We start from the raw sequence: 13151 nt of genomic DNA on the forward strand, positions 1-13151 counted from the left end.
AAAAGTTCTAAGGCTGACTCACTGGTCCAGCTCTAGCCATGTGTCCCGAACTGAACTTTTCACTATGACTGACTGACCAAGCTTGGGTCATATGCCTGCCTCTAGAGGCAGTGAGAAGGCTGTCCCACCTAAACCTCATAGAATGAAATTTGAGGAGGAATGGTCTCTCACCTCCCATCCCCACACTGGCCCAAAATACCAGGTTATTATTACTAGAAGTGTAAAGGATGTTAGGCAAAAACAAAAGCTGTCTGCTGTAGATCCACATTGTAGAGAACTTTGAAAGTCTATTTTAGAGATTTGAACTTAATTTGAGTTATGATGAAGCAGCATTGATCATTTTTATCAAGGATAAGAAATAGAAACATTAGGCCAAACAGGCTTAACGACCTAAGCAGATTGTGTTATACCAATCAGAAGCACTCCCATCGTTTTGTATTTCACCCAATTTAGGCCTCTTTTTCTGTAGTTGACTCCTTGTTTGATAAGAAGAATCATGTTACTGTCCCAGTATGTGTATTGAGCTAGTTACTGACAGAGAAAGACTCAAGCCCACTCACTTTGAAATGATTTGGAAAGTAGGTATGTTTGACAGGGGATAATGAAACAGAATCTGGACATTTTAGAGAGTATCTGTCTGTGACCTTCCATTAAAACCAGAAGGTAGAGACAAGAATGAATGAAGATAACTGTTCAATTATGGCACAGCCACTTGCTATACAAAAAGGATACCAAAACCAAGGCAGTGCTTTGTGTTAGAAAGAAGGTAAGTTTGGGAGATGGTAACTCCTCCAGATATGTAAGCGTTGTGTATATTATAATGCTTTCATTTGCATCTTAGTTTTAATCCTAACCCAGAGTGATTTTGTCCCCCACTGAATCAACCATATGTGTTTTTTTATTTGGGGGATTATAATAAGAAAAGATTTGAAAAATGCTTCTGTCATAACAATTCCTATTTGGTAAAATAAATTCTATGATGGTTATAAATTGTTTAGTTTTCCAAATTTTAGTCATTCTAAATACCTGTGCATATAAAAATGAGATTTTTAAGTAAATAAGATTTTTAAATGGGAAAAACCAGAAATTATACTTTATGAGCACCCCAAATAAAAGATTCAGTCACTTTTATGTATGAGATGGGGCATATCATATAAAAGCTGGTATGGGTCTAAATAGTGTTGAAAATAACAACTGGTCCCAGGTGAAGTGACTGTGATGTAATCCAGTGAGTGGATGTGACTCCCTAGTGCTCCCTTGTTCCTCATGGGGGCACACCCAAGGTACAGAGATCTCCGGCTCTAAATTGTAGGCGCCTTTTATAACATTTTATCCTGGGGGGAGCCACATGGGCAGTACTCAAGGACCTACCCTATTACCACCTATGAAAATTCTTGCTGTGCCATATTATGCACTTGTACCTTCTGTTTCTCCCCTCATTATTGGCCTGTTTAATATAAAGTCTCAGTACATTAGATGTTGGCATGCCGTAACTCATTCTTTGTTTTCAAAACAACTTTTTTGTATGTGTGTGAGAAAGACTGGCTCTGAGCTAACGTCCATTGCCAATCCTCCTCTTTTTGCTGAGGAGGATTAGCCCTGAGCTAACAGCTGTACCCATCTTCCTCTATTTTGTACGTGGGATGCCGCCACAGCATGGCCTGACAAGTGGTGCATAGGTCCGCGCCTGGGATCCAAACCCACAAGCCCTGGGCCGCCAAAGTGGAGCATGTGATCTTAACCTCTATGCCACCGGGCCGGCCCCTCAAAACAACTTCTGTAACTCACAAAGATTCAAAGATATTACCTCATTAACCTGTAATTGCATTCTATGTTATAAATTTTTTAAAATCATAAAATTTTGTTATATTATCACGTTTTAATATTAATAATTCATAATTGTTAGGAGAACTTGTTTATAGTGTAATAATTATTACTTTGAAAGCATTCCTATTTTTATTGCTTATCAAATTTAATATTTTATTTAGTTATATAAAGTTTGCAGATGTGTATTATGAAACTGTCAACCACTACTTTTTTATTCCAAGTTTCACAAGAAGATTGCATAAAGAAAAAGACAAAAAGGAAACAGACATTCTAAACATTTTTTCAGTTGCTTCTGGCCATTTATATGAACGCTTTTTAAGGTAGGTATATTTTTTATCTAATGTTTTGAAAACTAATACATTTACATGGTTCAAAAAGAATTTCAAAAGTTCAAAAGAGTAAAATAATGTGCAGTGAAAAAAATCTCCCACCTCTGTTTCCTTGATACCCAGGTCCCTATCCTGTAGGAAACCAATATTATTACTTTCATTTCCTGCCAAAGATATGTATAGACAAGCAAATATATATATAGAGAGAGATTTAACTTCTTTTTACCCAAATAGTAACAAAGTTTATACTGCTCTGTACCTTGCTTTTTTTTAACCTAGAATTATGAGGGAAATATGTTTTTTAAATACATTGAAATTTCATGAGTTTGATTGATTTGGAATATCAGTGTTCTTGAAGGCTAGAAAATGAACATATTTAGTAACAAGATGATCTGTGAGAAAAATCATATATAGTAAATTTTCATTTTCCAGTGAAGGAACACCTTGTTTCATAAAAAGGAGGAGGGGGGATGAGAGGAGGAAAGCATATTTACAAACTACAAAGGGCTATTTTTAAACTATTTTTATAGAAGGATCACAGAGAATGCCTCAAAAATGTTTGAATATGTGTTGATGTTTTAAGATGGAACGTCTGTATCTTCTCCAGTCAGAGGTCTAGGATAGCAAAACAAGTGACCTGTCAGCTTGTCAACGCTTCGTTTCGCACACATGATATTAATGACACAGTGAGAGAGCCAAGATTAGACTGTAGTTCAGCTAAACAAGACTGTTTCAGACTAGCTTCTTTCTTTGTCAGCTGGAACAAACAAAAAGCAATCTATTTCGTCTGTCAGGTATGTGTGTGTGTGTGTGTGTGTGTGTGTGTGTGTGTGTGTGTATATATATATATACACACACATGTCCTCATACCTTACATGCTTGATGAGCAGCCATAATATTTGAAGGTACTTCAGTCTATTTCTCCATAATTCATGGTGAAAAACTTCTAATTATTACCTTTAAATATTTAAAAACCTTAAGAAAAGTAGGATGAACTACTATTAATGTTAGTTTTTTGTATTTAATGTTCTTTTATACAGAATTATGATGCTTTCTGTTTTACGTAACACCAAAACACCAGTGAAATTCTGGTTTCTAAAAAATTATCTCTCACCAACATTTAAAGTAAGTGTATTAATCTTTTTATTATAGAATGGTTAATGTTTGAATAGTAAATTCTTTATATCATTTTAAGTTCATATAACATTCCTCTTTTCAGAATGAGTCTTTTTACATGTGTATTTACTCAAATTACTATTTTTAATCAGTTTTAAAACTTTGGTATTCAGTATTTTTTACCTAGCTTAAGAAAAATTCTCTGCTGTTTTTATTTAAAGAATTGTTTAAAAGGACAGGAGATGGTTTATTTTTAAATAAACTCAAAATCAGAAGGATCGGTGGTTTTTCATGATAATGAAGATAATTAAATAAAATTTGGCAATGAAAATATGTACAGTTTGTCAATAAAAAGAGTTGGATTCTGTCATATTTTGACAAAGATAGACTGGAAGAGTAGTTTCCAGAAAATATGAAAACTGCCATAGAAAATAGTTTGATATTACCGAGAACAATAGGCTCTTTTATCTTTGTACAGCACATTGATTGCTGTGGTAGTTAGGGCACTGTATTTGGAAGTCTGAGGCAGTTTATATTTAGAAGTTTTCACATGACCTGTTGGATTACCCTTTACTCAGCCCCACACTCCTGCTGCAAAGTGTACCCGGTTTCTTCCTACAAATTAATCAGATTCCATGAAAATTAGGATCTTATTCAACACCAGTTTAAAGGAGTCTTCTATTTCTAGACCAAAACCAGTGGTAAAAGCAGAAATAAAACTAGCCATCCATGCTTTTATTCCTTAATATTGTCAGGCGCATTGCTAAGTACTTTACCTACATTATTCAATTGCTCTTCGTAAAATATTATTCCCACAGAATCAAGACTCAGAAATTACATTACTGGCTTGCACAGTTGGGAAGTATCCAAGACCACCACCCTTAGGTTCAGTAACTCACCAGAAGGACTCACAGAGCTCAGAAAAGGAATTATACTCACAGTTATGGCTTATTACAGCACAAGGATACAGATGAAAATCAGCAAAGCAGAGAGACACGTTAGAGCAGGGTCCAGGGGAGGCCAGACCCAGAGCTTCCAATTGTCCTCTCCACAGAGCTTATTTCTCCCAGCAGAAATGCGTGACAATACACGTGGAGTATTGCCAGCCATGGAAGCTCGCTCAAACTTTGGTGTCCAGAGCTTTTATTGGAGGGTAGCCTCATAGACCCACCTGACGCCACTGTGGCTGACCTTAGCCTCCAGCCCCACCAGAGGTTGAGCTGATACCTTGTGACCCAGGGTCCCCACCATAGGTCACATTGTTAGCATAAGCTATCTGATGTGGCCCAAGGTCCCCAGGTAAACAAAAACATTCTTATCAGGCTGGGTTTAAGTTTATAAAATTTCATCAAAGCTGCGCACTTATGTGTGTGGGTAGAGGTTACCTCCCAGGAGCCTCGGGCAAAAGGCTCAACCTTTCTTTGAGCAAGATTTGTCCTTTATAGCATAGGCCTGAGATCAAACAGCAAATTGAGAACATAGCTGAGATTTGAACCCGAGCATTCTGACCTCAAAGCCCTGGTGCTTGACCTTTACGTAACAACTCCTCTGCCCGCCCCACCCCCCAACCAAGAGTGCTGCCTCCTGTGCTCATCTGGCAGTAGACAAAAAACTGAAAAGAACCCATAAATACGGACAAGAGCTAGTCTGTATTTAGAAACAAATATGTTGTCCTACTAGGCAAACACTGCCTAGGGGAACTTAACTCTACATAAACCGAGATAATACAATCTAGAGATTCTCTTAGCAGGAAATGATATTATTCACTAGAACTATAGTGCTATGTCTGGGTAAAAGCCTTGCTCCACTACATGGCCAAAAGTAATACCATATCTGAAATAGTTTTTCCTTTCTTTTTATAATATATTCCTTTCCCTCAAAATTTTTATTTTTAAGTTTTTAAAATTTTTAAAAACTTTTCAGTGAAATAGAATGTGTACAAGTCATAAGTGTGCAGCTTTGACAGATTTTTATAAACTTTAAACACCTGTGTAACCAGCAGCCAGATACAGAAACAGAAATTACTAGTACTCTAGATCCTTTCCCTCCAATTTTAAAAATTCTTCCTCTCTTCCTTCAAATCTTTGTTGAATTATACCTGCTTCGGGAATAATCCTTTCCTGGCTGTACTATGTAAAATTGCAATCCCTTCTGATCTTTCACACTCTTTCCCTTTTCTTTTTATTTTTCTCCATAGTACTGTCTTCTGTAGATAATTGCTAATTTCATTTATTTTCTACCTACCACCCCTAAAATGTAAGCCTTGTGGGGGCCATGATTCTCATCTCTTTGTTCGCTACTGTATCCCTATAGCCTAGAACAGTGCCTGGCACATAGAGCCAGCTCAGTGGATAATTTTTAACACATATTTGCTGAATAAAAAAAAAATTGGGGGGCTGGCCCAGTAGCGGTTGGGTTCTCGTGCTCTGCTTTGGCGGCCCAAGGTTCACAGGTTCAAATCCTGGGCATGGACCTGTGCACCACTCATCAAGCCATGCTGTGGCAGCATCCCATGTACAAAATAGAGGAAGATGGGCACAGATGTTAGCTCAGGGCCAATCTTCTTCACACACAAAAAAAAAAATTTTCTCTCTAATTTCTTCTAATATTTTTCTTTTTTAATTTTAAAACCAAAGCAATGATTCCCAGAAACTGTTTTAGCCATAATTTCAACATTTCAATTCACAGATAAAACTGACACTTATAGCAAGGAACACAATTTAAATCTACATTTTTCTTACAAAAGCAGGGAGAAAAATTAAACTAAGCATATAACCACAACTAGTTACAGATGGTAATTGATGAGATGAATGCAAATTCTATATTTGCTGACCCATTTTTCCCCACTCCTTTACCATCCTCCCTCTCAATGTGGGGGCTCTTGAACCAAACCTATAGCCAACAGTGTATTTCATTAACTCCTCTAGTTTAAATAAAATAAGATACTCTAAGCCTATAAGACACTGAATCAAATATCAGATATTGAGACCATAATAACTACCTTGTATTTTTAATCCTTGAATTACATAGTCATAAATCTCAAACATGAAACTCATGTAGAGAATCTAATTTATCAATCTGTAACTCACTTTGTGTTTTTTGTACACCCTATTCATCTTTGTATCTCTCTGACCAACTGACATGTTGACAAATACACAAAATGTCTGATGTGTAGATGTTCCAAGATCCAGGGGCTTTTCCTCCTATAGTCAAGTTTTCTCAAGTCAAACATTAGTAGTAAAAGTAGGGGAACATTTACCATAGTTAATAAGCTTGCTAGTTAATCTAGTGTGTCTATTTTTTAATGTCATTAAATTATATAGTTTTATGTATTCTTGTATTTTTATATTTGTCATCATTTTCATATTTCTCATTAATAGGTATAAGTTGTAGAAGTAGTAATGTACCAATTAGTTTGTAACAATTATAGTAAACTCTACCTTTTAGAATGTAAAATGTTAATTGTTTCTCTAAGACAAAAACTACTTTCTCTTCCTTGAACATACTCTTTGATTTGTGTGTATGTGTATGTTTTTAGGAGGTAATTCCCCACATGGCTAAGAAATATGGATTCCAGTATGAACTAGTCCAATATAGGTGGCCCCGTTGGCTTCATCAACAGACTGAAAAACAAAGGATTATTTGGGGTTACAAAATTCTTTTTCTTGATGTCCTTTTTCCTCTAGCAGTGGACAAAATCATCTTTGTTGATGCTGACCAGGTAAGATTAACTATTGTTTTTAGTACTTAGAACAGTAATATGTAAATATTAATGCACAAGTTAATATTTATATTTAGGACAAAAAGTATATTTTTAAATCCTATATTAGAATTTACTTCTATTCTAAACTTTATTGTTATTTTTGTATTTTCCAAATTGATAAATATGAATCATTATAATTAAAAACTAAGAAAACAGGCAAATATGGGTGATGAGGTAAGCATTTCCATATATACTGTCTAACATAAAATTTATTTCTCCTACTTTCCCACAACATTTCCTGGAATATTTTTCCAGCAGGCTGGAGTCTATTAAGAATGTAACATACTAACGTTATTTCATTAAAGCCATTGAGGATAATCAGGAGATTTTTCTTTATGTCTGAAACTAATATTTGCCGATATACAATAATGTAGATTTACTATAAAAATAATTTTGAATTATTACTCCATACCTTGAGAAACTAAGAGCTGTGCACTTATGTAATATTTAATTCCTTCCCAAAATACATTTTGTTTAAAATATCTTGATTAAAAATGATGTAACAAACTATTCTTATTAATGAGTAAAACCACTGTCATATAGACTAAGTATATAAATTTTAGGTTTCTTTTAATCTATAAGAACAAGAGAAAAAAATGGAAGCTTAATAAACTCATACTGCACAAAAGAACTGTGAGGAAAATGCAGTTCTCTATATTTCTACAAAAAGGTAATGATGATTTGAGATTCACATAAAAAGGGCTCATATTATTTTATAGTCTTCATCAGAGAAACTATTTTAATTATTTAGATTGTGAGACATGACCTAAAAGAACTTCGAGATTTCAATCTGGATGGAGCTCCTTATGGGTATACTCCGTTTTGTGATAGCCGCACTGAAATGGATGGATACCGCTTCTGGAAAACAGGATACTGGGCATCACATCTTTTAAGAAGGAAATATCATATCAGGTAAGAAAATTCATACTCTTAATAAATAACTTATTGAATCACTATGCTCAGTTTTCTTAGAAGTTATACAAAAATGGCAACCAATTGTATAGTGCTTATTACATGCCAGCAGTCACTCTTGTTTTTTGGGGGGTTTTTTTTGTGAGGAAGATTAGCCCTGAGCTAACATCCGATGCCACTCCGCCTCTTTTTGCTGAGGAAGGTTGGCCCTGGGCTAACATCCATGCCCATCTTCCTCTCGTTTGTATGGGACTCCGCCACAGCATGCCTTGACAAGCAGTGCGTTGGGGGTCCGCGCCCTGGATCCGAACCTGCAAACCCTGGGCCGCCGAAGCAGAGTGTGCACACTTAACCGCTGCACCACCAGGCCAGCCCCGCCAGTCGCTCTTATAAGACTTTATGTATATATTAACTCATAAAATCTCTATGACAACCTTTTGAGATACTGTTATTATCCCCATTTTATAGATGTGGATACCAAGGCATACAACATTTATGTAACTTGCCCAGGCTTATGCTGTTAGTACATAGCTGAGCCAGGAGTTAAACCCAAGTAATATGGCTCAAGTATATGCTACTAACTACTGCAGAAGATTTAAACTGGGTTGATCACATAACAAGATAAAGATACTGTCTTCAAGCTGTTATTGTTTTGGGGCCATGAGTTTCATGAGATCTTGGGAAAACCCGAGGTGACCCTAAGAGGATATGGATCCTAACAGTATTATAACCAACTTCAAACCTTGGAAACAATATTAGACATTGGGAGCAAATTTATGAAAGGATTCATTGTTATTAGACCCAAGGATATTTAAAGTTAATACCATTACTGTAGACAATCACTGACGGAAAGTAAAATGCATAAACAACATAGGCTATCAAGGAGTATTCCTTTTTTGCAGTGCCTTGTATGTAGTGGATCTCAAGAAGTTCAGGAGAATTGCGGCAGGTGACAGGCTCCGGGGCCAGTACCAGGCTCTCAGTCAAGATCCAAACAGCCTTTCAAACCTAGATCAGGTAAGTGGAATGTCCATAGAATGATTTTCAGTACAAAGATGTAGACTGCCCCAACTCCCTGCTTGTAAACTTCAGAATCTTACATTTTCAACCTCTTTCTCCCCTTTATGCAATTCTCTGTTGGATATCTCAGCTTACATATAATTTTTTCACTTCCAGCTCAACATTTTCAAAACTAATAGTATTTTATCTTCACTTTTCCATCCTTAAACCTCTTCTTCACCTTATCTCACTTAGTTACTCGCTTTTTCTTACTCGCTTCCATCATCATTAAACATGTTTCTCTCTCTGATCTTTAAGACAAACTCCTATCCTCCTGTCCGCCGCCTGGCTACTGATTTACATTTTGTTTTTCCTAACAGACTAACACTTTTTTCCTTCATATCCCACTAATTTCTAGATTCACCTAACCTGGTAAGGTGAACCTCGCAGAGTTATGTGGATAAGAAGCACAACTTCCCCATGAGGGTCACTGGGAGTCATGATAAGCAGGCCCACTTCTACTTTGCCCCCTTGGACCCATGTAGTTTTTTCCAGATGATATCACGGCGCCATGTAATGGTTGGTGATTTAGAATGTAATGCCGCGTCTGGAGAATGGCCCCTCACTCTTGTAGGGTATTGTCTCCAAGGTAGCACCTCTGTGTGCCGTCAGTAAACCATTGCATTGCTCTGTCAGGCAAGCAGCTTCTAGGTGGTACAGTATGTGACAGGACCATGGGATCTCTTGGTCATGTGCCCTCTGCCAGCTTCCTTGCTATAAAGTGGGTCTCTTGGTCTAATGCAGTATTACATGGAATCCTATGTCAGTGGGTAGCCCTGAAGCCCTTGGATAATGGTTCTGGCTAAGTCTCTGAGAGCAGGAAAGGCAAACCCATACACAGAGTATGTGTATATTCTAGTTCAGAAGAATCTATGCTCCTTCCAGGGTAGAAAGAGTCCAGTGTAGTCAGCTTGCCACCAGACAGTTGATTTGTCTTTGCAAAGTATAAGTGCTGCATCAGAAGCTCAGTGTTTGTCTCTGCTGTTGACAGCTGTAAGAACTAGATCAGCCTTGGTTAAGTGGGAGCCCATGCAGTTGGGCCCATACATAGGCTCTATCCCTGCCATCATGACTACTCCCTTCATGTACTTGTTATGCCATTGGAGTGGCCGATGACCAAAGCTGGCTGACATCAACAGGCCACACCGTTCTGTCTGGTTGGTCATTTAGTACTGCTTCTGTGTTGAATGCTTTCTGGTGGATATTTAACATGCAGTGTGCAAAGATCTTGACAGTTTTTGCCACCTCATAGGTTCATTTATAAGCCTCTACCCCAGAGTTTCTTGTCCTTAATCTTCCTCTTTCTGGGTCCCTGACCAATCAGCCAAGCCATTCACCGTTTCACATGAACTTATATATGTTTTAGGCTTATGCTACTTCTCTTTACATACAAAGTACATGAAAAGGTGCATCATCTGAAGCAGTTAAAACAATTCTTAGAGATAAATTAATAGCACTAAGTACCTCTATTAGAAGAGAAAAAAGTCTCAAATAACCTCAGCATCTACCTAGAAACTAGAAAAAAAAAAAGCCAATTAAAACCAAAGTATGTATAATTAAGATTACAGTGGAAATCAGTGAAATGAAAAAACAGAAAAATGATGTTTTCATAGATTTTCTTACAAAGCCAAAACTGGTTCTTTGAGAAAATTAACAAAACTTATAAACCTCTAGCCAGACTGATCAGAAGAAAGATAAAAGACACAAATTACTAATATAGAAATGAGAGATATGACAGCACAATATCTACAGCTATTAAAAGAATAATGAGGGACTATTATAAACAACTTTATGGTAATAAAGTCAACAATTTCTAGGAAATGGACAAATTACTTAGAAGACACAAACTACCAAAATGCACTCAAAATGAAATAGATAACCCGAATAGCCCTGTATCAATTGAAGAAATTGAATTTAGTTTAAATCTCCAGGCCCAGATAGCTTCATTAGTAAATTCTGCCAAACATTAAAGAAAGAAATAATACCAGTTCCACACAAACTCTGCCAGAAAATCAAAGAGGAGGGGATACTTCTCAGCTTATTCTATGAAGCCAACATTCCCTTGACATCAAGACCAGACAAAGACATTACAAGAAAGGGAAATTACAGACCAATATTCCTCATGAACTGGTGTAAAAATATTTAATAAAATTTCAGGAAACCAAATACAGCAATATATAAAAAAGACCCTATATCATGACTAAATGGACTTTACCCCAGGAATGCAAGGTTCATTCAGTATTGAAATATCAATCAATGTAATTCACTATATTAACAGACTGAAAAAGAAAAACCATGTGACCAGCTAAATAGGTGCAAAAGAGTATTTGATATACTCCAATATCCATTCCTAATAAAAACTCTCAGCGAACTAGGACAGGAAGGGAACTTCCTCAACCTAATAAAAGACGTCTATGAAAAACCTATAGCTAACATCATACTTAATGGTGAAAGACTGAATACTTTGCCCCTAAGATCAGAAGCAAAGCAGGAATATCCACTCACCATTTCTATTCAACATTTTACAGCAAGTCAGGAAAAGGAATAAAAGGCATCCAGATTGGCAAGGAATAAGTAAGTGTCTTTTTTTTTTTTTTTCAGACAATATGATCATCTATGTAGAAAACCATATATAATCTAATAAAAAGCTATAAGGAACTAACAAATGTGTTTAGCAATGTGCAAGATACAAGATCAATATATGAAAATCAATTCTACTTCTGTGTACTAGCAACAAACAATTGGAAATTGAAATTAAAAAGATGATGCTATTTCTAACAGCATTTTTTAAATTAACCACAACAATCAATCAGACTTAAGATGTATAGACTGAAAACTCTGAAACACTGCTGAGAGAGATTAAAGATCATCTAAATAAGTAGAGAGATCTACCTTGTTCATGAGTCAGAATATTTAATACTGTTAAGATGTGATTTCTCCCCAAATTGATCTCTAGATTTAATGCAGTTCAATAAAAGTATAGGCTTTTTTCCCTATAGACTTTCTTGTATCCACTGACAAAGTTGATGCTAAAGTTTATATAGAAATGCAATAGACCTAAAATAACCAAAACAACTTTGAAAAAGAACAGAGTTTGAGGTCTTATACTATCTGATTTCAAAACTTAATATGAAGCTACTGTAATCAAAACAGTGTGATTTGATGTAAAGATAGACAGTTCAGTCCATGAATCAGAATAGAGAATCTAGAATTAGACCCGTAAATATGATCGGTTGACTTTTGACAAAGGTGCACAGGCAGTGCGGTGGAGAAAAGATAGCCTTTTCACCAAGTGGTACTGGAACAATTAGACATCTATATGCAAAGCAAAAACCTCCAATTGGTAACACACACCATATACAAAAATTGACTGAAAACACATCATAGATCTAAAGCTAAAATGTAAAACTATAAAACTTTTAGAAGAAGATAGAAGAAAATCTCTATGGCATTGGATTATGCAGAGATTTTCTTTTTTTTCCCAGATATGATGTTAAAGGCACAATTCACAAAAGAAAAAAATTGATAAATATATAAAGAACTTTCAAAACTCACTAATAAGAAAGTCAACGATCTGATTTTTTTTTAATCATATTTTAACAGACCCTTCACCGGAGATGATGATCAAGTGACAGTGAGCTCATGAAATGATGCTAAAGCTCATTAGCTGATAGGGAAATGAAAATTAAAACTACACACCTATTAAAATGGTTAACATTAAAAAGACTGACTGTGCCAGTGTTGACAAGGATGTGCAGCAGCTAGAACTCTCATACATTGCTGATGAGAATGTAAAATGGTAGAGCCATTTTGAGAAACTATTTTGTGATTTCTTATAAATTTAAACTTACACCTACCATGTGACCAGTCATTCCACTGCAAGGTATTTACCCAAGAGAAATGAAAGCATATGTCTACACAAGGGCTTGTGCATGAATAATCATAGTAGCTTTATTTGTAAAAACTAAAACCTGGAAACAACCTTGTATTAGATATCTATTGCTACATAACAACTTACCCCAAAACGTAGCAACTTAAATAACACACAGTTTCTGTGGGCAGGAATCAGGCCTGACTTCCCTTGGTGTTCTGCTTCACAGTCTTGCAGAAGGCTGCAATCATTGTGTTGACCCAGGGACTGCCAT

The 13151-nt window shown here is 36.1% G+C and overlaps 1 protein-coding gene across 2 annotated transcripts in view; it reads left to right on the plus strand.

Annotated features, from left to right (window-relative positions):
- Positions 1–13151, plus strand: part of UGGT2 (UDP-glucose glycoprotein glucosyltransferase 2) — a 189658-nt gene that overhangs the window by 159397 nt on the left and 17110 nt on the right. Inside the window, exons 32-36 of one of the 2 annotated variants that reach the window (XM_087435913.1) lie at positions 1989–2147; positions 3197–3281; positions 6811–6993; positions 7787–7947; positions 8850–8964. In XM_087435913.1, the coding sequence (XP_087292039.1) occupies positions 1989–2147; positions 3197–3281; positions 6811–6993; positions 7787–7947; positions 8850–8964 (703 nt within the window). The remainder of the gene's footprint in view (positions 1–1988; positions 2148–3196; positions 3282–6810; positions 6994–7786; positions 7948–8849; positions 8965–13151) is intronic. The other variant, XM_004423119.3, reaches the window with a different exon arrangement.

This window comes from Ceratotherium simum, chromosome 10 (assembly GCF_057802395.1).
Source record: "Ceratotherium simum simum isolate JZ-2026a chromosome 10, ASM5780239v1, whole genome shotgun sequence".
Taxonomy (NCBI): domain Eukaryota; kingdom Metazoa; phylum Chordata; class Mammalia; order Perissodactyla; family Rhinocerotidae; genus Ceratotherium; species Ceratotherium simum.